General features: G+C 40.8%; 1 protein-coding gene across 4 annotated transcripts in view; it reads right to left on the bottom strand.

Annotated features, from left to right (window-relative positions):
* The window catches only part of tbc1d22a (TBC1 domain family, member 22a), a 172,811-nt gene that overhangs the window by 65,852 nt on the left and 80,519 nt on the right, over positions 1 to 26,440 (bottom strand). For all 4 annotated transcript variants that reach the window (XM_075471316.1, XM_075471315.1, XM_075471319.1 and 1 more), the window contains exon 10: positions 12,766 to 12,872. In XM_075471316.1, the coding sequence (XP_075327431.1) occupies positions 12,766 to 12,872 (107 nt within the window). The remainder of the gene's footprint in view (positions 1 to 12,765; positions 12,873 to 26,440) is intronic.

Below are 26,440 nucleotides of genomic sequence, written 5' to 3'. Positions count from 1 at the left end.
TTTAACCGCGGAGCGATTCATTCTTTTAAAGCAAAACATTCGAGCCATCCGGTGAGCATTCTTTCCCCACCCAAAGTATGACAGTATTTACCCGGTACTCTGAGCTCTGAAAGCCTTCTTTAAAGTGTTTTTGGACAGGCTGAACCCACGTTTGAATATTTCAAAATCCGGTATTGTTGGTGAACATGATTGCTCGCATGCAGCTTTCTTCTTCTGTCCTTCTGCTTATTACTGCCAGGTGAAGGACTGGAGAGGCTGCAGGAATGGGCTTTTCTCCCCGTGTGATGCAATGAGAGGCAGAGAAACAAAGAAACCAGACGAGAAACCTCCCGACTAACAAGACTCCCTCCTGTCCTGTAATTATTCTCCCTGCCTTCCTGGTTTCTACCTGCAGCTTGGACACCACCAGCCGTTCTCTAGGTTATATTTGACTTTCTGACCAGGTCTGGACCTCTTTATCTTTCTTTTTTAACCACTTTGTTGGTGTTGATATCGACTTATCATTTAGAAGTCATACTTGTGGAGAAGATGAGATACTTTCCACCAGGGCCGGTTTTTGCTATTAGGGCAATGTGGGCGACCACCCAGGGCGCACTCTATGTGAGGGGCACAAGAGCCCTAAAAAAAAATTAAAAAAAAAAAGAAAATGAGTAATAAAATAAATAAAAATAAATAAATAAATAAATACAATAAATAAATTAAAAATAAAATAATAATAATAATAAAATGAGTAATAAAATAAATAAATAAATAATTAATTAAAAAAAAAAAAAAAAAAAAAAAACGGCAGTTTTCTGGACTACATGTCAAGTTATTGGAGTGGGCGCTGGGTCTACGGGATAAACTGATCCCAATCCAAATAAACTGTATTTCATTCCTAAAATGAACACAGACCCATATACCTTCATGTAATTAACCGGGTTATGTTGAAAAATTCAAAATTAAAATCTGTGCAGCCATCTACGTGAGTGTGTTTACGTCACGTGACTCCGGATGATTGACGGGTGAACGGACGGCGTTAATGGGAAAAGCAAAGGTAATAATGTGGAGTCATCATGGATCATCATCATGGTGAAAGACCAAAGAAGCCATCAGGTGCCCAGTTTAGAAAGAGAAGAAGAGAAGAAGAAGAGAAACGGGCAGAAGATAAAGGGATGCAGATTTCTATCAGGGACCTGACGTAGGCTATAGGCTATCTGTTAGCCTCTTGCTAACATGTTGCTATTAGCCACGACTGTGTTTGATTTGTAGTTTTGCTGAACTACAATTAGAATTGAGGCATCATGTCATGCAGCTAATTTCACCCAAAGGCAACCTGGTCTGGTTTGTGTTTGCAACACAACAAGAAGTCCTGACTGTGGATTTTTTTATTGTTATGAGCTATATGCTAACTTAAACAACTTAAATAACTTCTAATATACATTGACATGGCATTTTGTAAGCTACATGTAGTATATTTTTGTACCTTTTTGTATTTAAGATTATATATAATAAAACAATACAAATAATATAATATGTTGTTGGGTTGGTGGCAGGTCCGCTGCTGCTTTCCACCCTAACCTGGGGATTTCCTTTCCTTATCGTCTCCTTTCTCCTCAGCTTGCTGCCTCACCCGCACCTTTTCCATTCAAATATTTTGTCAGGTTTTCCATTTTTATCGCCTTTCTTCTCTCCTCGTCACACTCGACACGTCGGATCTTTGATCAGCTGAGGCAACAGGAGGAAACCGACTCTCAGCGCTTTATTATTCATGCATTCTCCACTTCTCCCACCATCTGTCCATCCACTGACCGAGCATGTAAGCATCTCGCCAACAAAGTCTGCCTTTCTCTTCTTCTTTTCTGCTCTCTTTCTCCCCCCTCTCTCAGTCGGTTGAATCAATAGCTCTTCTTCACCTCTCAGTCCGTTCTATTAGAGACAACAATGGCTCCACACCGGACTGAGATTGCCTCCTTTTGTGGCGAAAGGATGTCTATCAGCGAGTCGGACAGAGCCGAGACAACAGAGCTGCGAGGGGGAAGTGTGTGAAAGGGGAGAAAGAGAAGGGAAGAGATGACGGGTCAAGATAAAGGCGAGACAATAACGGACAAATGTAGAGACGAGTGAAGGACGGGGCAATCATCTCCCCGCAGAGCAGTGACAGGTTTCAGGTGTTTGCACCGATGGCTGCAAGAAGACCGGCCGGAGTTCAGTCCAGGTTTACGTTTGTGGCATCGCATAAACGAAGAGGGCCGGAGGGCGGGAAGTGTCTGGATTAGCTCCATAACTAAAGGGTGGGAATGGACTGGGGGGGGGCAGCGGCGTCTGTGGAAAGGATATTTATGGAAAATAAAGCCGTGTCAACAGATCCGTGAGGATTAGGCTTAGCTGCAAATGTTTAATATCGACTCAGTTATGTTGGGATGTGTTAATCCGACCAGGAAACTAGTGGTTAACCAGCTTTATGGTCAAATCTAATTTATTTGTAGCACGTTTCATGTCCAAAACGGTTCAAAGTGCTTCACATAAAATAAAAGCATTGCAGCAGGGAGTGGAAGAAGCATTAAAATACATAAAAGAATATAAAGAGAAAGAAATAAAATAATTAAAATACATAAAAGAATATAAAGAGAAAGAAATAAAAATAAATAAAATACATAAAAGAATATAAAGAGAAATAAATACAATAATTAAAATACATAAAAGAATATAAAGAGAAAGAAATAAAATAATTAAAATACATAAAAGAATATAAAGAGAAATAAATACAATAATTAAAATACATAAAAGAATATAAAGAGAAAGAAATAAAATAATTAAAATACATAAAAGAATATAAAGAGAAAGAAATAAAATAATTAAAATACATAAAAGAATATAAAGAGAAACAAATAAAATAATTTAAATGAATAAAAACAAGCAACAGTCCAGATAAATTCAAAGATATCGTGCAGATTTCATGCATAGACACATGAGAACAGAAATGTCTTTAACCTGGATTTAAAAATGTCTCCATTTGGTGAAAGTTTAATCTCCACTGGCAGTTTGTTCCACTTGTTTGCAGCATAACAGCTAAATGCTGCTTCTCCATGTTTAGTCTGGACTCTGGACTGGACCAGCTGACCTGAGTCCTTGGATCTAAGAGCTCTGCTGGCTTTATATTCTCTGAACACATCACAGATTGTAAACCATCAGCAGGCTTTTAAAATCTATTCTGTGAGTAAAGATTTTAAGAATAGGAAAAAAGTTAGAAAACGCACCCAGCAGCGGTTACTAATGCTCATGCCGAGCCTGTGTGTTCACAGAGCGGAGACACGGCGTCAGCAGAAGGGTCAGAAAACCACCAAAAGTCTAAAGTAAATAAAGTTTTTCAACATTCGCTTGAGATCAGCGTCTCCCCGGCTGTCAACTCAAAGGCTAATGGCTGCAGTTTTCTGCAGTCAAAGCAGCACTGAAGGTCGTTGCCGCTGCCTGCATGAGCGAGCTTTGCCAATCAACAACAAACGTGAGTAATGACGGCTGAAGCCGCAGAGGACGGAGCAACGGCATCAGAGAAAGGCTAGCTGCAGTAAAACGTGCACCGTAAGGCTTCTGAAAGGTCCTAAACAGATTCACATCTTTAAAGCTGCCTCAATCTCTTTGTTTTAACCCGAAAATAAGACGTTACCGAGCGTCGAGCGGTTTGCTAACAGAAACAGAAGGACACTTCACTACCAGACTCCCGTAAAAACGCCGATTTTTCCCAGTGGCCACTTGTGGTCAGTTGCAACAGAAATTAATTTTTCCCATAGAGCGCAATAATAAAAGAGATGCCTGTAAAACTGCTGTAACCGCTGTTATTTACTAATCTTTGTATTCCATACATGGACTTTTTATCCATCAAAAGTAGGGCTGGGCAACGATTAAAATGTTTAATCTAATTAATCACATGATTTCCCTGATTAATCACGATTAATCGCATTTGTACGCAAAATCCAAAAATGATTCCAAAAGTAGCGTATAGCTTTTAGCATTTAGCTTTATTTTAAATGTGTTGCCATATGAATGAAAGTGCCATAACATTTGTTGTGCAAACACACTTTTAACATCAGCATCTTTCTGTAGTTTTTATGTAGAAGCCTCGCTCCACTGTCTGTTTCCTTGAATGACTTGCTGCTATCAGTTGTGTGTTTTGCCTTTAAGTGATATTTTAGACTGGAACTACTACGCTGAGAAGACAATTCAACTTGGCAGTGTTTACAGATGACTTTGGTTCTGTCGACTCCGCCGTCTGGAAGAACTTTAACATGAAAATGGCCGAGTAAAAGTTCCGTACCCTTCTCCATGTTTGGTGGATCCGCCGATTACTTTCTTTTCCTGTTCCACAGCAGACAGCAGCAGACTTTTACAAAATAAAAGCCTGTGAGCAACAGACTTTTACAAAATAAAATAAATAATAAAACCTTATATATACCATAAAGTATTTATCGGTGTTAAATAATGAACGAGTTAAGTAAACCCGGAAAAGTCAGAAACTTTTTCGGCGTATGCGCCAGGCGAGCAACTCCATTGAAATCAACGGCGGCCATTTTGTGGTCCGGTATCCAGATAATATAATACATCCATGGGTAAAACACGTGGTCCTGAAAATGTCTGTTTTTTAAGATAGAGACGCTAAGCCGGAGACTTTCGAGCATCATTGTAACCTTTCCGTGTCATTTGAAAGCAGAAGAGCGGACATTTTCTAATAGTTATACTATAATAATCAAACTGTGGAAGGGCATCTCTTCTTTAAATGCTCATTTCTAGCTCCTCTTTGCTTGGTTTTAATGTTTGTGTGAGATTAAAATGAACGTATGCTTTACGTTTATCCGACCGGTGAAGGAAGGCTGGGTGACAGAAAGAGATGTGACAGATGTATAAAGGCCATTACGGTACCTACGGCTGCACATGGCCGAGAAAATCTGCTCTAACAGGAGAAACTGGGTTCCCTCTAATCACCCAAACCCTGCTTCTCATCTACGAGACATTTAAGAAATCAGGTCACTGCAGAAAGCAGACAGTAACCTGGCAACTTAAGTGAATGTAAATGCATGAACTCTTCCCGAAGTCCATATCCTTTGCATAATTAAGTCCAAGAATACGGAGCCAGACATTTCAAATAGAGTAAGGAATCCATCACAGTAGTCTTCCACGCCTTAAATGCGGCAAATGTAAAAGAGTTTATCCTGCTTCTTATGTATAAAGCTGTTTGAGGAACACAGAAGACGGCTCAACAGTTTCACTCAGAGACGAGTTAAATATCAACTATTAATCTTACAATAGCAGTAAATGTTAAGTCGGGGAATCTGCAGCATTAGTTCAACTGATATCAGCATATGTTGTTCTTCTGAGGTTAAACTGACCAGAACTATGAACCAGCTTCCCTCAGAGATGCTTTATGTTCTTTAACCACTGATTCTATATTTTTTATAGTGGAAATAATGACAAGAAAAAAACATTCAGTCACTATTAAAGACTGAAAATACGTCGTTTTTTAGGGAAACCGGCCTTTCTTCATCCCTTCTTAAAGGTGCATTTTGTAGATAAAAATGTTTAAAACATCAAACGTTCACCCACAGATTTAAGGCTGATTTATGGTCGTCGACGGAGACCGATGGAGAGCACAAGGGTTGTGATTGGTCGGCTAACAACATCATTTCCGGAATCACCGATCATCGATCAGACAGTATGCAAAGCATTTACCCACAATGCATTTCAGCCGGCCTGAAGCTGATTTCCCTTAAGCTCTAAACTCTGTAAACTTTAGCAACATTTGAAACATTTTCAGGAGAGAAAGTAGTCGTTTAGATCCCCAACGTGTTGAAAACCTGAAAAAATACCGGCTATTTATAATTTTGTTCCCACGAATTCGGCGCTACAAAAGCTAGCCGCAGTGAGCAACGCACTTCCGGTTATTTTCACAAAATAAAATACCCGTTGCCTTTTATCAAAGGGAAAGCCATTACCATACAATTGGTGCTTTTGTTTTGAAAACAGGAAGTGAACCTACCCTCGTTGTAGCTAGCTTGAAACTGCCGTTTTGACAGGAAATGACGATCGGCGACGTCACGTTACGTTGCATCTTGGGTAGTTTGAGTATGAGTAGTAACCTCATGATGCATACCCAACATTTCAGAGAATCTAGTATGCATCCGGGAACTTCTGCTTACTCAAACTCGCATACTAACTCAAAAAGTTAGTAGGAGTAGTAGGAGTAGTAGGAGTAGTATGCGGTTTCGAGCACAGCCCACGTGTCTCCACGTAAACAACATCCTCATCCACTTCTCTTCTGCCAGTTTTAATCCATAAATGCTTCAATCCATCCATCCTTCCAGCAGCTGTTACTGCCTACATTTCCACTGACCTGCGTGTTGGATAGTTAGCCAGCTAAGCAAACATGCTACGGCTTAATCTGTCAAATCATGAAAGATTAAAGCAGATGTGCCGGTAAAACTTAAAAAGGTGACAGACAGGGAAGTCTAAGATGTGATTCAGCTTACAGAACGCTGCACGGGCTCAGCGATAGGACAGAGAGAAACAACACAAACACGAACAGCATCGGACCGGAACACGCCAGCTGGCTGATGGCTGCTCCTGTGTGGGTTTGTTTTGGGAGTGTGAAGATGGCCGGTTGAGTGACAGCCTAAGGTGACAGTGGGGGCTCCTGGGAAAACCAGAACAGGACATGGCGTCTGGTTTGGTCTTGCTACCGTCTGCTAGACGTCGTACCCGCGGACCCCTGCTCCCACCCTAGGGAAACCCCAACTCTGGCTGCCGCTGTGGGAACAGATGGTTTCCTTGACAATGAGCAGGCGCTCCGATTGGCTCGCGCTCCAAAGCAGGGGCAACTCAGGCTTCCAGCAGCATATTTAATACTTCACCTTTGTGTGCTTTACAGCTACGAAATGCTAATTTTATTCCACTAATATTTAATCTTTAAGATTCGAGTAAAGCAGGTCTTAGTTTATGGAGGAGCTGCGTTCAGCTTCTGTGCTCCACATGTCAGGAACAAACTCCCAGAAAGCCTCAGATCAGCTGAAACACTCCAAAGCTCCAAATCTGAAGCTTGAGTTTCAAAATTTAATCACATTTTAACTCCTGATTTGATCTGATTTGATCTATTGTTCTTATTTCTTTCTTTTTCGTTTAAAATTTAAATCATGCTTTTTATTTCTACTGTTTTAATGTCTCTGTAAAGCACTTTGAATCGCCTTGTAGTTGAATTGTGCTGTACAAATAAACTTGCCTTGCCTCAGTTTCATTCATTTAAACCTGAAACACGGGTCTGAAACAGAATTATTTTCTACTTATTCACACATCAAAGTTTAATTTCTAGTAGTTTAAGGCAGTTTTGAGGCTCAGACAGACAAAAAACAAATGGACGTACAGGAGATGTGGCGAGAAAAAAGGCTGTTTTTGTCAGCAGAGGAAACCAAATTCTGAGAGGAAATCAGCTGCAACTGTCTGGCAGAGGAGCGGAAAAACAGAAATGATTGACGTGGGAGAAAGGCACCGAGAAAATAAACAAATTTGAAAGAAAAAAGTAAAGTCGAAGCAATGCAAAAACACTACCAAATCCAGCATTAAAGGACAACATTCTGCATCTTCTTTGTTATTTGTGGATTAACGATAGTTCCACCTATTGATTAGTCTGCCCTCCTAAAGCATACTTTCCTAAATGATATCTCACAGCATCTTTGCTCTTTGTGCAGCCGCCTCGGCTCAGTTTGAACAATCAGGGCTGGTTTCTGATGAGGGAGCGACGCCACATCACACAGACTGTTCACCACGACTCAAAACTTTAAAAAATTTCACAGCGATTCGAGCCGACGCTACAAACTCCTGCATCAGAGAGCGGTTGAGTTAATCGCTCGTGTCTGAGCAGAAAAAACATTTGTGTTGCTCCGCTTCGCTGCATAAATCCATCAGAAGGCGTGTAAGACTGATCGGACGGCTTAGATAAAACATGAAAACACGGTAAATGTTGATTCTTTCATTCATTTTTTACTCTCTGACATCATTTTATTGGAAAATGAGAGAATCCTTATGATTCGGAAGATGAAAACCTATGAAAAAGGTGTCCAAATGTCGTCCGTTTCTAAAAGCTTTCAGCCACAAATGTGGCAAAAAGAGAGATATTCTTACGCTGGATCTCCATGAGTCATGACTACTGCTCAAATGTAGTGAATTCAGATGCCAGGGTGAAGTCTCAAAGTTAGATTTTGGGCTGCAGAATTAGCATAAAAGGCAGGTTTCCTCCCCTGGTTTAAAAAACTGAGAGCCCTCAGGAGAGTGCAGGCTGAATAATGCACTTTTTAATCTCTTTGACTACATTTTCCTCTTCGGGCATGACAGGTTTGGACCGTAAGTACACAGTGTTATTTACTAAGGCTCTGTTTTATTACAGGTGTACGAGTTTAATTTAAATTCATTGAAAGGACTAATAGAGAACCTTTTTATCAAGTTAAATTAGTTAAGTTAGCCAGAGGCGACGTCCAATTTAGAGCAGAACGAAACTAACTGGCTTGTTGGAGAGGCCGGGGCATCGTGGGGGTCAGCTTAACAGAGCTCTGTCTGAAATAACCAAGCGCGCTGAGGTGCAAAAACTCCATTTTATGCTTTTAGTTCGCTGTTTTCTAATCAAGCCATCAGATCTTGGGTGAAATATAAAGGTTGATGCCTCAGTGTGGAGGCACAGTCCTGCTGAAAGAAGCTTTAATGGGTCACATGACTGAATAATAATAAATAACAGCCTATTCATATGTGAGATAAGTGAGTAATGTGACCCTTTCCAGTCCACCAGCTCAGGGACGAGCTTTCAGGTGAATGTTCGCCTGTTTGATGTGCAAATACTCCGTGTCAGCCATTTCTTCTCTAATAACCAACAGACACTAGAGGTGTATTGGGTAATATTTTTAAATAATAGATGTCACCATGAAACTTCTTGAGTTTATTACTTATACAAGTATTTAAAAAAAAATGGATTACGAATTTTAGAAATTTGTATGTTTAATTATGCAAATTAGGCATTATCTCATTAAATATGCGTAAATTTGCATATATTTCCGGGAAGATAGATCTGAACATATAACAGGTGCAAAATTCTTTTTTCATTATGTTTACACACAAAATGAAAAAAAAACTACAGAGGGATTTCAGGATATCTGCTTTCATTTCCTAGGAAATCAAAATATGCTGTCCATAGCCTAAAAAAACATTGATTTTCGCCATATTTTTTTATTATAATGTCACATAAATCAGGCCAGGAATGATTTATCAACAAATTCCTCTATAAATATCTTCAGAATACTGCTCAGTGTATAACTGGAAAGTTTGGTGTTAGTAGGTGCTTTCATTTCTTAGGAAATCTAAATATACTGTCCATAGCCTAAAAAAACATCGATTTTCGCCATATTTTTTTATTGTAATGTCACATAAATCAGGCCAGGAATGATTTATCAACAAATCCCTCTATAAATATCTTCAGAATACTGCTCAGTGTATAACTGGAAAGCTTGGTGTTAGTAGGTGCTTTCATTTCTTAGGAAATCTAAATATACTGTCCATAGCCTAAAAAAACATCGATTTTCGCCATATTTTTTTATTGTAATGTCACATAAATCTGGCCAGGTATGATTTATCAAGAAACCCCTCTATAAATATCTTCAGAATACTGCTAAGTGTATAACTGGAAAGTTTGGTGTTAGTAGGTGCTCCATAGCCTGAGATATTGATACTGAAAAAATACAAAAAACTGATTTTGAGAAAATGGAAAATCACTGTTTTTGCCTGTCGTGTCTCGCCTTAAAGAGAAAAACTGTCCTGCCTGGTCAGAGAAATGTGTCTTCATCCATTTACCCATGAGACAGCCTCCCACTGTCAAAGAACTGTGTTGGAAAATATGAAAAGTCCCGTCTCTTGCAGAATAAATCGTGCAGTTAGTCTGATTTGTCGATACAGGCATTAGAAGTGCTGGATCTTTAATGCCAGCATGCTTTTCAGAGGAGGGGGTCACATCGCTGCCAATTACAGCAGCAGCTCATTAAACAGGCTGCTTAAGTGAACTGACAGCCAAAATGTTCACTTTTAGGTGAGAGAGGAGCTTAGCTGTGAAGCACTAAAGCCAGAGCTAATGGCCAATTTAGCTTAATAAAGAAATAAGAAAAAGCCGGGCCTGTAAAACGTCTTTAAACTGTTCAGCAGGTTATTATGTGAAACTGCAGGAAGAGCCCACAAACTGTGGGAGCCACTTCGCTCACCAAATGTCTCCCAACCAGTTAAAACTTTTTTTTTTAAGCAATTAAAGTCAAAATTGGAGAAGAAGAATTGGACTTTTGAGGCGCTTAAAGTGGACAGTCGGACTCTGCTGCCCTGGTTTTACTGTATCAGCGCGTCGTGGATGTTTGCAGACGAGGTCAGAGCAAGGATCGCAGACTAATTACGGTGCAGAGGCGCCCAGTCTCCATCAGGATTGTTTAGAAAGCAGAAGGGGGAAACACGGCACCCCCCCCCCCGGTGCATTGCGTATAATTAGTTTGGATCCAAGGTCACAAACCAACACCAGCGTGGGGACAAAAAACAGCCCAACAGGCACACAAAAGCACACAAAAGCACACTCTCCGTCTTACTTCCTCCGCTTCTGAGCACTCCTTAAACTCCATCTTTCCCTCTCAGGGGCGTCTATTAATTTCCTGAATGAACAGCCGACAAACTGACGGTTATTCACGTGCCAATAATTACCTTTTACTGCAAGTTAGGCACATTTTTAAACCACATATGTTGAAAACATCTGTTAATAATATGCCTGATCGATGCATTTAAAGACTAACTGCCGCGGTTATTCTTTAGTGTTATTTCAGATTAGGGTCACGGACCCGTCTGCAAAGACTTGGCAGGTGGAAAGAAACACCTGCCAAGAGGCGGCGATTAGAGAAGCTGTGCAGAAACGTGGCCACGTTCTGGATATTTCATCGCACAGTAAAGCCACTTCTCCTGGATATCAGTGTTGTTTCCAGGCAGATAAGCATTGGAATAAAGGTGGAAACGGGCACATTTAGGGCCGACAGATGGCTCGACCGCTGAGAGCCGGAGGCCAAAAGGCTTCGGGTTGGACTGACGAAGCAAAACGAAGACGGTCAGAAGTAGCCTGATTAACATAGACTTTCAAATCTCTTCGAGATTCTGGTCTGACCAAGACCATAACGAATACGATTCGAAATGGCCTGGTCAACCCGCCTCCCTCGGGTGGCTACTGGTTGTGGCCAGAAAAGGCTGTGCCTAAGCTTAAGCCAATCACACCACTCTTTCCTCTGACGTATGATTTAGCTACCAGCGGGGCTAACTGGTAGATTAAACTCTTACCAAAGCCAGTATCAAAGCGAAACGTCTTTCCTGTCAAGAAATGATTCAAGGGCTGTTCTTTGCTCAATTTTTAACGAGAATCTCCCATCGAACACTTTCATTACAGCATCTACAGCAGTGTCAAAAGCTTGACGCTGCTCCATGTTGATATTGAATGAAGCGCTTCCGTGTACAATCCATGGGTTGAGTGGCAGTTCAACCACGTCACTACCTTGAACACGCCTCTACCCTGGGCCGTTGGCGCTGCTCAAAGTTGATTGCTTCCCGACAAAGTGGGTGGAGTTCCCACCCAAATCGAATCGTATCGAATCAAATTTAATCGTATCAAATCAAATTTAATCGTATCGAATCAAATTTAATCGTATCAAATCAAATTTAATCGAATCGAATCAAATTTAATCGTATCAAATCAAATCGAATCATATTTAATTGTATCAAATCTAATCGTACCAAATCAAATCGCATCGAATCAAATTTAATCGTATCAAATCAAATCGTATCAAATCAAATCGTATCGAATTAAATTGAATCAAATCGAATCAAATTTAATCGAATCAAATCGAATCGTATCGAATTAAATTGAATCAAATCGAATCAAATTTAATCGTATCGAATCAAATTTAATCGAATCAAATCGAATCGTATCGAATTAAATTGAATCAAATCGAATCAAATTTAATCGTATCGAATCAAATTGAATCAGATCGAATCGAATCGAAGGCTGAATATCGTGTATTGTATTGTGAGATTGTTGTATCGTTACAGCCTAAATTGCGTTATTACTTTTTTTAGTTGTTCAACTAAGCGAGTGGACGTCCACCTCCGGTCCTGCAGGTTTGAGGCGTTTCCCTGCTCCAACACACCTGATTCAGATGAAACGGACCTCTAAGTTCTGCTGCTCATGAAGCTTCAAAAAGAAGCAGCCGGATGGGTTTTATTGGTGTTTTATCTGTTCAGCATCTTCTTCTTCAGTGATGTTTCCTGTACTCAGTATGTATGGCAGCAGATTACATCAGATTAATCACTTTAAATCGATATCATTGCCCCGTTATATACTGTCTGAGGGGACCGAGGTCAGGGTGCCGCGTGGGAAGGTGTTTGTGCAAGATGTGGACACGAATGTTTGCCACAGATATAAAAAGGGTTCAACAGTCTGCTGGGAAATCTCTGCCTGCTGCTGTGTGACATGTAACTCTGCTGAATTTGTTCTTAATATTCCCCTGAGACAGCGCTTTGTACGTCTCCCTGTGAGACGCAAAGCGAGGACAGCAGGATGAAAGCATCTGGACCACATTAGTCACAACGTGGTGATAACTGTGGGAGGAGTTTAATCGATTAGATCCAGAGTGAGGAAGCCGAGAGGAAGGCTTCACCTTCACAGCTGAAACATAAACACACGCTCACCTGGATGCCGTCCAGCAGTTTGCTCATGCACCAAAAGCTGTCAGCCTCGATGTTCCTCAGAGCCTCTTCCTGGAGACTGGACACGTCAAAGTTCTCCACTTCCTCCTCTGGAGAAGAGAAAACGAGAGACATAAACAGAGAGTAAGGAATGTGCCGAGCGAGATGGGCAGGAAGAGACTCCGTGTGACAGCCGAGAGATGAAGAGTTGGAGGGAAAGTGGAAGAAAGGCGGCGGGAGGGTGGAGGGGGGAATAAGGAGGGATGGAGAACGATTCAAAGCATCCAGCACAGCGGGAGCTCCAACATTCAGACAGGAGACTTACAGGTGCGACAGGAAGAGGGTTCATTACCACAGATATGCACCTGGAGGAGCAGAGATGCTGCTGTAAATGTACTTTATTTATACAGACAATGCTTACGGTGTACCAAAGTGCTTTACAGCAGGTGATAAATAAAGAGAAGAAGAAGTAAAAAAAAAAATAAAAGAACAGTGAAAGCAATAAAATACAATAAAAATCAAATAAGAATACTACTGGGTATTAAAATTCATCCTAAATAAGTAGGTTTTTAGCCTAGATCTGAAAAGGCCCAGGTCAGAAATAAGTATAATAATAATAAATAAATAAACAAGATATAAATAATAAATAAATAATAAATACATAATAATAATACGGTGTCAAAAAGTGCTAAAAAGAAGGTAATAAATAAAGAGAAGAATAAATAAAAACAATGAAAGAACAGTGAAAGCAATAAAATACAACAAAATCGATTAAGATAAAATAAGATAAAAGCGTCATCATGCTACTGGGTATTAAAGCCATCCTAAATAAGCAGGTTTTTAGCCTGGATCTGAAGAGGACCAGGTCAGAAATAAGACGCAGCTGGACGGGGGGCTTATTCCAGAGCCTGGGGGCAGCTTTGGGAAAAGGCTCGCTCACCCCAGGGTTTGTATTCTGACCTGGGCACTTCCAGCAGAAACTGATCTGCTGACCTCAGAGCTCTACCAGGACTGTTAAAAGCTCAGATAAATACGACGGGGCGAGGCCGCTAAGAGCTTTAAAAACACACATTAAAAGGTTAAAATCAGTTCTCTAAAGGACAGGAAGTCGATGGAGGGAGTTAAGAACAGGAGTGATGTGCACACGTCTGTTGGTGTTGGTTAAAGACGGGCAGCAGCGTTCTGCACCAGCTGAAGGCGGCTGAGAGAAGACTGGGAGACGCCCACATAAAGAGCATTAAAATAGTCTGACCTTCAACTTATGGAGGGCTTTCTCAAGGTCATGACGACTTAAAAACATTTTAACACGAGTCAAAGTTTGGACAGACTTTTGGCATCTTTTAGTTGAACAGCAAAATGTCTGTTTTCTGATGCACTTGAATGTATGTCACTATAAGGAAGAAGAGAGAAAAAAAGAAGAGAAACAGGGAAAGGGAAGAGAAGAGGATTTTTTTTAAATTACACACTTGGTATTTAAAACTAAGCTCAGAAACAGAAAGTAGTTGTGCAAAATTTGGTATGAAGTGTGTTATCATCTGTGAACAGCGCCTACTTTAAACTGCAGCATTTTGGTAGTAACAGGTGGTGGTTTGGGGGGTGAAATGTGTTCTCACGCCTTCATTTTGTCATGTTTTGGCATTGAACCTTTTATTTGGGGTTCTCTGTTTTTGTTTAATTTATTTATTTTTTTTAAATTTGGCTTATTTCAGGAGTGGTCAGACCAAGAAGTAAATATACATTAAAGCTTGGGGAGTTTTTTTTTGCAGGGCTTGAGATAACAAAGCAACGTGGATAGAATGATGTCGGCGCTTTCTTATTCACGGCGTGCACGTCATGCAAGATTGAAACAAGGAAATAGCATTTATTGTCTTCACTGTAAAAGGGGTGGTGTATATAGTGTAACTGTAACATATTGTATATTTAAAAATATAAATAAATAAATAAATAAACCTCAGATGAAAGGTCAAAGGTCACTCCCAGACTTCCGACAGTTGAACTGAGCTTCCAAGACGAGGTGCCAAAGCCAGCCGTCACAGTGTCCCCAAACACAATGCATTCAGCTTTATCATCATTTAAATTAAGAAAGGTTTGGGCCAACCACTGCTTAATATCAGCAATTAAACAAAGAAATGAAAGCTGATGTTTTGTCTCCAAACGTAAAGTTTCTATGATGGTGATGATGATGCTCTGGGAGTAATTAACAGGATTTTATGGCTTCTTTGAGGTAATATTAAAAGTGTTAAACAACAAATTACATGTATGATGCTGTTTTTTCAGGGGATAAACAGTCTGATGAGTAAAGGAAGGTTAGGACCAAACGCTGCCGACGGAAACAAAAGAAAGAAAGCAGCGAGTCTCCGGTGGAAGATGACATCAGATGTCATTAACGGCAGCAGTGTGTGACGGACCGCGGGGGCTCCGGCGGGCCTTTGACGGGCCTTTGACGGGCCAGTGACAGCCAGTGACAGCCAGTGGAGAGAAGATGGGACGAGACTGATTAACAGTGATCCGGAGTGAGAGGGGAAGGAGAAAAAGCAAAGGAGATGGTGCTTATAGAGGCTTATACAGTACCAGCAGGGAAAAAATGGTGTATTTAGAGGAGGTCCGTGCACAAACGCTGGACCTGGCAGCTCTGCTTGGTATCCTTGGCAACCCCCGTGGAATGCTGTCAATGTAGTAACGAGCATGCTCAGTCAGTCAGACGGATGGATGGATGGATGGACAGGAGCTGGCAGCCATGACCACGAGGCTGCCGACAGCCAGGCGGGATGTGTGCCAGTCTGTGTTCCAAACCGCATACTTCTCCTACAACTCCTACTACTCATACTGACTTTCTGAGTTAGTATGCGAGTTTGAGTAAGCAGAAGTTCCCGGATGCATACTAGATTCTCCTAAATGTTGGGTATGCATCATGAGGTTACTACTCATACTCAAACTACCCAAGATGCAACGTAACGTGACGTCGCCGATCGTCATTTCCTATCAAAACGGCAGTTTCAAGCTAGCTAAAACGAGGGTAGGTTCACTTCCTGTTTCCAAAACAAAAGCACCAATTGTATGGTAATGGCTTTCCCTATGATAAAAGGCAACGGGTATTTTATTTTGTGAAAATAACCGGAAGTGCGTTGCTCACTGCGGCTAGCTTTAGTAGCGCCAAATTTGTGGGAACGAAATTGTAAACAGCCGTATTTTGTCAGGTTTTCAACACGTTGGGGATCTAAACGACTACTTTCTCACCTGAAAATGTTTCAAATGTTGCTAAAGTTTACAGAGTTTAGAGCTTAAGAGAAATCAGCTTCAGGCCGGCTGATTTCGGCTCGGGCAGGAGCGAAATGCATTGTGGGTAAACGCTCTGCATACTGTCTGATCGATGAGTATGCTGTATGTAGTATGTAGTATGTAGCATGTAGTATGCGGTATGTAGTATGCGGTATGTAGTATGGAAGTAGGCAAGGCAAGGCAAGGCAATTTTATTTATAGAGCACAATTCATACACAGGGCAATTCAAAGTGCTTTAAAGTATGTAGTATGCAGCATGTAGTATGTAGCATGTAGTATGCGGTATGTAGTATGCAGTATGTAGTATGGAAGTATGTAGTATGCAGCATGTAGTATGTAGCATGTAGTATGCGGTATGTAGTATGCAGTATGTAGAATGGAAGTATGTGGTATGTAGTATGCAGCATGTAGTATGTAGCATGTAGTATGCGGTATGTAGTATGCAGTATGTAGAATGGAAGTATGTGGTATGTAGTATGCAGCATGCGGTATGTAGTATGCGGTATGTAGTATGCAGTATGTAGTATGGAAGTATGTGGTATGTAGTATGGAAGTATGTGGTATGTAGTATGTAGTATGCGGTATGTAGTATGCAGCATGTAGTATGTAGTATATAGCATGCGGTATGTAGTATGCAGTATGTAGTATGCGGTATGTAGTATGCAGTATGTAGTATGGAAGTATGTGGTATGTAGTATGGAAGTATGTGGTATGTAGTATGTAGTATGCGGTATGTAGTATGCAGTATGTAGTATGGAAGTATGTGGTATGTAGTATGGAAGTATGTGGTATGTAGTATGTAGTATGTAGTATGCAGTATGTAGTATGGAAGTATGCAGTATGCAATATGGAAGTATGTAGTATGGAAGTATGTGGTATGGAAGTATGTGGTATGTAGTATGCAGTATGTAGTATGGAAGTATGTAGTATGCAGTATGGAAGTATGTAGTATGCAGTATGTAGTATGGAAGTATGTAGTATGCAGTATGGAAGTATGTAGTATGGAAGTATGTAGTATGCAGTATGTAGTATGCAGTATGTAGTATGGAAGTATGTAGTATGCAGTATGTAGTATGCAGTATGTAGTATGGAAGTATGTAGTATGGAAGTATGTAGTATGCAGTATGCAGTATGTAGTATGGAAGTATGTAGTATGCAGTATGGAAGTATGTAGTATGGAAGTATGTGGTATGGAAGTATGTGGTATGTAGTATGCAGTATGTAGTATGGAAGTATGTAGTATGCAGTATGGAAGTATGTAGTATGCAGTATGTAGTATGGAAGTATGTAGTATGTAGTATGGAAGTATGTGGTATGGAAGTATGTGGTATGTAGTATGCAGTATGTAGTATGGAAGTATGTAGTATGCAGTATGGAAGTATGTAGTATGCAGTATGTAGTATGGAAGTATGTAGTATGCAGTATGTAGTATGGAAGTATGCAGTATGCAGTATGTAGTATGGAAGTATGTAGTATGCAGTATGTAGTATGGAAGTATGTAGTATGGAAGTATGTGGTATGTAGTATGCAGTATGTAGTATGGAAGTATGGAAGTATGTAGTATGCAGTATGGAAGTATGTAGTATGCAGTATGTAGTATGGAAGTATGTAGTATGCAGTATGTAGTATGCGGTATGTAGTATGGAAGTATGTGGTATGGAAGTATGTAGTATGCAGTATGGAAGTATGTAGTATGCAGTATGTAGTATGGAAGTATGTAGTATGCAGTATGTAGTATGCAGTATGGAAGTATGTGGTATGGAAGTATGTGGTATGCAGTATGGAAGTATGTAGTATGCAGTATGGAAGTATGTAGTATGCAGTATGTAGTATGCAGTATGTAGTATGGAAGTATGTGGTATGGAAGTATGTGGTATGCAGTATGGAAGTATGTAGTATGCAGTATGTAGTATGCAGTATGTAGTATGGAAGTATGTAGTATGTAGTATGGAAGTATGTAGTATGTAGTATGTAGTATGTAGTATGCAGTATGTAGTATGGAAGTATGTGGTATGGAAGTATGTGGTATGGAAGTATGTGGTATGCAGTATGGAAGTATGTAGTATGCAGTATGTAGTATGTAGTATGCAGTATGTAGTATGGAAGTATGTAGTATGCAGTATGTAGTATGTAGTATGCAGTATGGAAGTATGCAGTATGCAGTATGTAGTATGCAGTATGTAGTATGTAGTATGCAGTATGTAGTATGCAGTATGTAGTATGGAAGTATGTAGTATGCAGTATGTAGTATGTAGTATGCAGTATGTAGTATGGAAGTATGTAGTATGCAGTATGCAGTATGTAGTATGTAGTATGCAGTATGTAGTATGGAAGTATGCAGTATGCAGTATGCAGTATGTAGTATGTAGTATGCAGTATGTAGTATGGAAGTATGTAGTATGTAGTATGCAGTATGTAGTATGTAGTATGCAGTATGTAGTATGGAAGTATGTAGTATGTAGTATGTAGTATGCAGTATGTAGTATGTAGTATGCAGTATGTAGTATGGAAGTATGTAGTATGTGGTTTCGAACACAGCCATTCACTTTAAAGCTGCTCAGAACTGAACAAACTCTGTTTCCACATGTTTGAAATCACTGAAACTGTTTCACGTTTTCCAGGAAATATACAAAAGTTTCACAGTTCTGCGTCCAAAGAGAAAAAGTTCATCATAACAGAACCTCACAGAGTTCTTCCTCATCTGAAACCGAGGCTGCAGATGAAGTCGGAGACAATCAAATAGATCTAAATGTTGAGCGGGAGCAGCTGGTACAACAGCAGAGAAACAAAAGCAGCCACCATCTGACCAATTACGGCCGAGTATTTAATCTAATAGCTCCTCTATAGTGATGCAGAGGACAATGACATTACAGTGGGACGCAGCGGCCCCGAGCATCACCGACGGCATTAAATCTGCAGTTGAAAAGATTAATTGCGAACAGACTGACTGGCAATTCGCTCGGTGTCATTCCTGATTAACAGCGTGGAGAGAGTGCCGCTGCTCCGGTGTTTTGGGAGACCCTGAGTATTCCAAAGTCTCACATCAGTCTTTGTCGAGCCCGCGGCCTCGCTGTCGGGCCGCGTTCCAAACCCGGGCCTTGACTCGGGAGCAGATTGGAAGGGACGGCTTCCAAGTGTCCGGTGGTTATGGTGGAATTAGACATTGCTCATCACAATAACAAGGACACTCATGAGGAAGGAAAGGGCTGAGCGGAGGGGAGGCCTCGGGACGGCGTGGCAGGATGAAAGGGCAACACTGCCCCCTGTGGTCGGTGAGGGAACTGAAACACTGGTTCCAGGCTCAGAGAAGAAGTCCAACCGGCTCTGTTAGGGCGCTGGTTTAAGAGTGAAATAATCAAAGCTTGGTGTTTAGTGAGACTGTAGCAGATTATTATTATTACAGTCTCTGATATCGTGCCAAACGATCCTCTGAAGGTCCAACATTAAAGAGGAAAACTGAAAATGGCTCCCAAGCAACTACTGCTCACACTTATTCTGATGCTCGGTTTGCAGAAAGTGAAATCTGAGCTTCCTCTATGGAAGGTTTTCTGTGCCATCAGAGTTTGAATATGAATTTATAATATTTAATTTTTAAAGCATCAAAATCAGACTTTGATGTGAAAAACCAACAGTGTAAAAAAAAAATCTATTTCTAAAAACAAAAATCAGTGTAAATAAATTCAACATCTAAAAAAAAATTTCAGCGGAAAAAAATTAACTTAAAAAATTCAGTGGAAAGAATTTTGCTCCATTTAATTTTTTTCTATTTAATTTTTTGAAGTTGAATTTTTTTCCACTGATTTTTTTCTTTTAGAAATTGATTTTTTTTTTTTACACTGTTGGTTTTTCAAATTCAATGTCTGATTTTGATGCTTTAAAAATTCAAAATTAGAAATTCGTATTCAAACTGATGGCACAGAAAAACTTCCATATATCTCAAAGCGGCCCAACTTTGACGCCCTCGGATCGTCTCCTGATCTCTCCTGTTGTACATCGGCAGCCCTCCCCTCCCTCCTCTCCTCCCTCCCGCCACCTCTCAGCCAGTCGACATCTCCTCTGTTGCTACCCTGCCTCTCCAAGCTGTTCTCCGCACTTCCCCTCCTCACCTCCTTTTTCCTATTGGCCGCGGAGCCGGTTTCCTGCCGGGCCCCAGGGCTCATTTCCTGTTTGTCCTGGCGTGGGGGGGCGACTCGTCCAGAGAGACCAACAGCTCGGTCGCTGCCAGCTGCGAGCACTTGTCACAGCTTGGCATGCAGAGCTGGGTTACACCTCCAGAGACCGAGACACACACTCCCACACCAGCGCCGCCATCTGCCCTCTGCAGCGATGGGCCACGAGGTAACGTGATGTAAGATGATGAACGAGCTGGTTTAGCCTGATGTAATCACAGCGTGCGAGCTGGGCGAGCGTGCGACGGCACTAAAAAAAAACAAAAAACACGCCGGTTTGACAACCTTCTGTTGGTTCAGATTAATCACAAGCAAACCGGAGTCACAGACCGCCAAAGACAGATAGCGCCCGACCGGCTTTAACCAGATTCCACGGCTAACGCGGTCATTATTTATAATATACAGCCGTGCTTACGGTTTAAATCTAATGAATCTAATGACTTACAGTTCAGGCGCCGGATTGAAACAATGTCAAAATCTACTTTTCCTCTCAGAATGACACCCGGGTGAGGCAGCCGAAGGCTCGACACGCACGTTAGCTGCTGCCGCAATTAGCGCGGTAACACCGTTACCTCGCTAATGAGAGGTGAGCATTTTCCAGAGAGGTGGCGTTCATACCGTCGGATATTTAAGGAGAGTCGACGTGACAAACCTGATGTCACACTAACAGAATCAGAGGAGGTGAGAAAAGAGTTACGGCTGGTGTGTGTGCGAGGTGTGAACACGTGAAAACAGACAGCTGATTGTGGAAAAGAGGCGGAGCTCTGCGTTTAAAGTTCTGAAGCTTTTAAATTTTGAAAACAAACAAAAAAAAGGGGACATACCATGTAAAAATCACTTTTTTATGTTCCTGGGAGCATATATTAGAGTCTGAAGTACCCTGAAAAGTTAAAAGCTCCTCATTCAACGAGCCGTTCTGATTGACTCCGCCTCCTCTGCTAAGCCCCGCCTCCTCTGCTTCGCCCCGTCCCCCTCAAATCCTGCTGGACGGATGAAGCCAGCTTCTGGTGGAAATGTTCTGCTGTCAGCTGCACTGAGGAGCATGAGTTAGACAAAGACTGGCTGTGTTCGAAACCGCATACTGCATACTGATCGATCAGACAGTATGCAGAGCGTTTACCCACAATGCATTTCGCTCCTGCCCGAGCCGAAATCAGCCGGCCTGAAGCTGATTTCCCTTAAGCTCTAAACTCTGTAAACTTTAGCAACATTTGAAACATTTTCAGGTGAGAAAGTAGTCGTTTAGATCCCCAACGTGTTGAAAACCTGACAAAATACCGGCTGTTTACAATTTTGTTCCCACGAATTCGGCGCTACTAAAGCTAGCCGCAGTGAGCTAACGCACTTCCGGTTATTTTCACAAAATAAAATACCAGTTGCCTTTTATCATAGGGAAAGCCATTACGATACAATTGGTGCTTTTGTTTTGAAAACAGGAAGTGAACCTACCCTCGTTGTAGCTAGCTTGAAACTGCCGTTTTGACAGGAAATGACGATCGGCGACGTCACGTTACGTTGCATCTTGGGTAGTTTGAGTATGAGTAGTAACCTCATGATGCATACCCAACATTTCGGAGAATCTAGTATGTGGTATTCACTTCACAAGACAATGTGCACCATATGTGCCATTTAAAATCCTGGAGCAAGTCTGCAAATCTTTCATTTTATCTCATCTGGATTACTGCTCAGTGGTGTGGGCCTCAGCCTCAAAAAAGGATCTGGCAACTACAAGTTGTTCAAAACAGAGCTGCTAGGCTTGTCCTAGGATGTTCTGCTAGAACCAGAATTCATGAGATGCACACTACACTGTCATGGCTCAGTGTTGAGAAGAGGCTGGCCCTAAGCACAGCAACATTTCTTAATGAAATAATGAAAACACATAGACCTGAGTTTTTGATACATCAAGTAGTGTTTTGTAATACAGCTGACACCAGGAAAGCGGGCAAGGGTGACATTGTACAACCAAATCCAAAAACTAACTCACTGAAACGAACTGTGCTTTATAGAGCAATTAAGACATGGAATGAATTGCCACTGAATAACCGTCAAGACAAATGCAAAAAATCCTTTAAAAAGAGATTAAGAGCGCATCTTTTGAATGGTTAATATAGGTGTTGGCTCAAGTTGTATAGTCTGTATTTTTTAATTGTTTTATTAAGTGTTCAAAGCTGGACTTAAGCAATGTGGTAGCACTGCATGTTAGAACTATTTGCTTTAATTGTTTTGTGAATGTATTTTACTTTACTAGGACTTTTTTAACTTTTAATGCATGTATATTTGTATGGTTTTTAATTGAAATTATGTGATGTATTTTGAATTAGGACCCCAGGAAGACTAGCGAACTGCTATGGCACAAGCTAATGGGGATCCTTTAATAAAATAAAATAAATGAAATAAAATCCGGGAACTTAAAAAAAGTAAAGTTAGTATGAGTAGTAGGAGAAGTATGCGGTTTCGAACACAGCCTGTGTGTGCAGCAACCACTTTTCAACTGTTTTACCAACGTTTTTAGCAGCAGCTAACGCTAACAGCTTAGCTAATGAAGGTGACGTACACCAACTTCTGAAGAGTTGTTGCTGTTCCTTTCTGAAAGATGAACATTATTGTTCCTACATTACTTTACATTTAATGAGGTTAATATATCCAAAGTGTTTAAACGCAGTAATTAACGGTACACATGCATTACTACGAGTTACGCTGTGTACATCTCCGGCTTGGTCCATCACTGTTGATGAGGAAGCATTGTTTGCTAGCATCTGCTGCTAGCTTACAGCTACATGCTAAACTGTTTCTCTCTGGGATCAACAGAGGAACTATCTGTATCTGTATACAGGGCTGGAGGGTTTTTGGTCTGACTGGAGGAACAGCTTCATTATGTCTGTGTTTCTGCATTAAATCACAGCTGCTGATGACGGCTAACGTAGGTAAACCAACAGGTATTTTAGACCAAAGCCCGCCTCACACATCTCAATAAGACCTCGAAAAATGGTTATAACGCGACACCTTAAAGCCAGCCGTCTAGTTCCTGTAAAAAGCGAGCACATATGAGGTGCCTTAATTTCATGGACCTCTAAAAAGAAACCTTGTTATTTCTAAGTGCGGCGCATTCAGAGCTAACTCACCCTCAGCTTCCCCACAGTAACACTTTATTTATGCTCAAACAGCAGCTCTCACTCTCCTCTCCTGCCATAACCAGCGAGTTCAGACATCAACCAGATCCTTTAACTCCCCGACATCAACTGCAACACGGATGTTAATCCCAAACCCGACGACTGGCTGACACACAGTGACCCACCGTACCACCTAACGAGTTCAGCTTTCAGCCCTCCCATCACCGGGCCTTAAGCTGCAGCACAGATCTGTACGGATGCACAGATCTGTGCGAAGTCAACCTGTAATCAGCTGAGGAAAATACTCAGCCGTAACCATGGCAACGGGGTGAGACAAGAGATGCAACAACTACCTGGAGCTTCATTTGTGTGCCTGAATCCTAATTCCCTTTAAAAAGAAAAAGGGGGAAAAAGGAAAGTCCAGGGCTGGGCAACGATTAAAATGTTTAATCTAATTAATCACATGATTTCCCTGATTAATCACGATTAATCGCATTTGTACGCAGAATCCAAAAATGAATCCAAAAGTAGCGTATAGCTTTTAGCATTTAGCTTTATTTTAAATGTGCTGCCATATGAATGAAAGTGCCATAACATTTGTTGTGCAAACACACTTTTAACATCAGCATCTTTCTGTAGTTTTTATGTAGAAGCCTCGCTCCACTGTCTGTTTCCTTGAATGACTTGCTGCTATCAGTTGTGTGTTTTGCCTTTAAGTGATATTTTAGACTGGAACTACTACGCTGAGAAGACAATTCAACTTGGCAGTGTTTACAGATGACTTTGGTTCTGTCCACTCCGCCGTCTGGAAGAACTTTAACATGAAAATGGCCGAGTAAAAGTTCCGTACCCTTCTCCATGTTTGGTGGATCCGCCGATTACTTTCTTTTCCTGTTCCACAGCAGACAGCAGCAGACTTTTACAAAATAAAAGCCTGTGAGCGACAGACTTTTACAGAATAAAAGCCTGTGAGCAACAGACTTTTACAAAATAAAAGCCTGTGAGCAACAGACTCTTACAAAATAAAAGCCTGCGAGCAACAGACTTTTACAAAATAAAAGCCTGTGAGCAACAGACTTTTACAATAATACAATAAATAAAACATTTTAAAAAAGCGTTAATGCTTTAAATATTTATTGATGTTAAATAATTAACGAGTTAACTCAGCCCCAGCCCTAATAAAGAACCTAAATAAGTTGAATGAGGAATGAAGTGTTGCAGAGTTTAAAGAGCTGAAATATGGAGATGTTTCCTCTGCTGCTTCACTTAAATGTGATTAAAAAAAAAAAAAAAAAAAACACTAAAATCTTCTTTAAATCATTAATTAAAACAGAAAAAAACGGAACTTTTTTGTTTCTGGGTGAGAAAAACATTCCCATTTTGGTGATTTTAAGGATAAATTGATGAATCGCAGCTGATTGATTATCACAATAAAAGTTGTGAATGAAGCTGGAATGTCTCTGCAGGTATTTGGCATGTTTGGCTGGTTAGAAACTGTGATCAGCTGCTTTTATAACCAGCAGAAGTTAATTAGGGCTTTAACAACAGTTATAAAACTAACCGCCTGACAACTGACCCTTCGTTTTAGACGCAGTTTCTCCACCTGTGAACCAACAGGAAGCTCAGATTCCCTGCAGCCAAGAAGTTTAAAAGCACACGTATGAACTCACACTGTCCATAATCACACAAAATGTCCAATTTATTCAAGGGAAAGTAATTCCGCCTGCCTAATGTGCAAGACACATTTGGGCTCCGAGAGAAAGTTTCCTGAGACGTAAGTGAAGGATCAGCCCATTAAGTCATTAGTGTGCGTGATCTGCAGGCCCAGTTAAGGAGATAAAACATTAGGGGACCCGTAATAAGCCGGCGTTATTAACCACATCAGACACGTTAAAGTTACCTGCTCCGTATGCTGGTGCACGTGTGTGCACGTGATGCAACCCAACACAACGCACACCAGCAGCGCAGCAGCACGCTCAGATGAGTGTTTCAATTGCCTCCAATTGCATCAGGTCAAGCGGAACGCATCTCGCTGGTGACAGAATGATAAAACATTTTTCTACGTGCACACGTGCACGCGCAGCCCCAGTCACAAAGCAGATGCAAAAAATAGAGACTTGAGGAGATCTGAAGCTTCTCGGCGAGGAGGAGCTTCAGATTATGGCTTTTTATAGTCAAGTAATTAAGTTAATCTAAAAATATTCAATAACCCCAGATTAATCATTTTCTGACAGAACTATTTCTCCGGATCATTTAGGAGCTCTATTGCTTTTTATCTGGAGCGATGAGAGAATCTCTGGTGATGCTAAGATAATAAGATCAGGCCAGAAGCAGAAGAAAGCCCGAGCTATTGATTTTCAGCCTTCAGACTCGTCTCCCATCGCCGGCGACGACGGCCTCCCTCAAAACGTGTCGTCTCACATTTCCCCGGTTGCCATTATACAAATCAACTCACCGAAGACCGATCGGATCAATCAGTTTCCAATGGGTGAGACATCTCTTTAAGTTTTATCCAAAATCAGCTAAATATCTGATATTCACACGAGAAAAAACTAATTAAAACCAAATTAAAGGAACAAACGGGACATAAAATAAAGGTTTAAACAGCAGCTGAGATGAGGACAATCCTTTTTCCTTTTTCAACACCTTTTATAGAAAACAAGTCGGCTTCACCAAAGCGTTTCATAGGTTATCGCTATTCAATTACAAACTCAGCTGGGCCAGATTTTGAAACTGAAACCTTAAGCTGGGCCGGACATTTTCAGCGCTCAGTAAGGAGGAGGTCATGACAAATATAATGAAATAACATGATTTTCATTCATCATTTCCCCTCTTCGTATTTTTGTAAAACACATTTCTAAACTTTTAAATGAACTGAGGTAGTCGCAGTACTCTGACTCCTGAAATAACCCGGGCATTAAAACAAAAAGTGCACATCCATGGTGAGGAAATAGTAAAAATAAACACGTCTGACATAAGAACATCAAAAAATGCATTAAAAACGTCTCTAAAAAAATAGAACCTGAGGTAACAACAATGCTATTTTTCACTTTAAAATACTAAAAAAGAATATTTTGGTCACAAAATGTCGTCTCCCTTTTGAAATTAGGTGGAGTCTCC

The sequence above is a fragment of the Odontesthes bonariensis genome, chromosome 8 (genome assembly GCF_027942865.1).
Source record: "Odontesthes bonariensis isolate fOdoBon6 chromosome 8, fOdoBon6.hap1, whole genome shotgun sequence".
Classification (NCBI taxonomy): domain Eukaryota; kingdom Metazoa; phylum Chordata; class Actinopteri; order Atheriniformes; family Atherinopsidae; genus Odontesthes; species Odontesthes bonariensis.
This window is presented reverse-complemented; position numbering and strand designations above follow the sequence as displayed.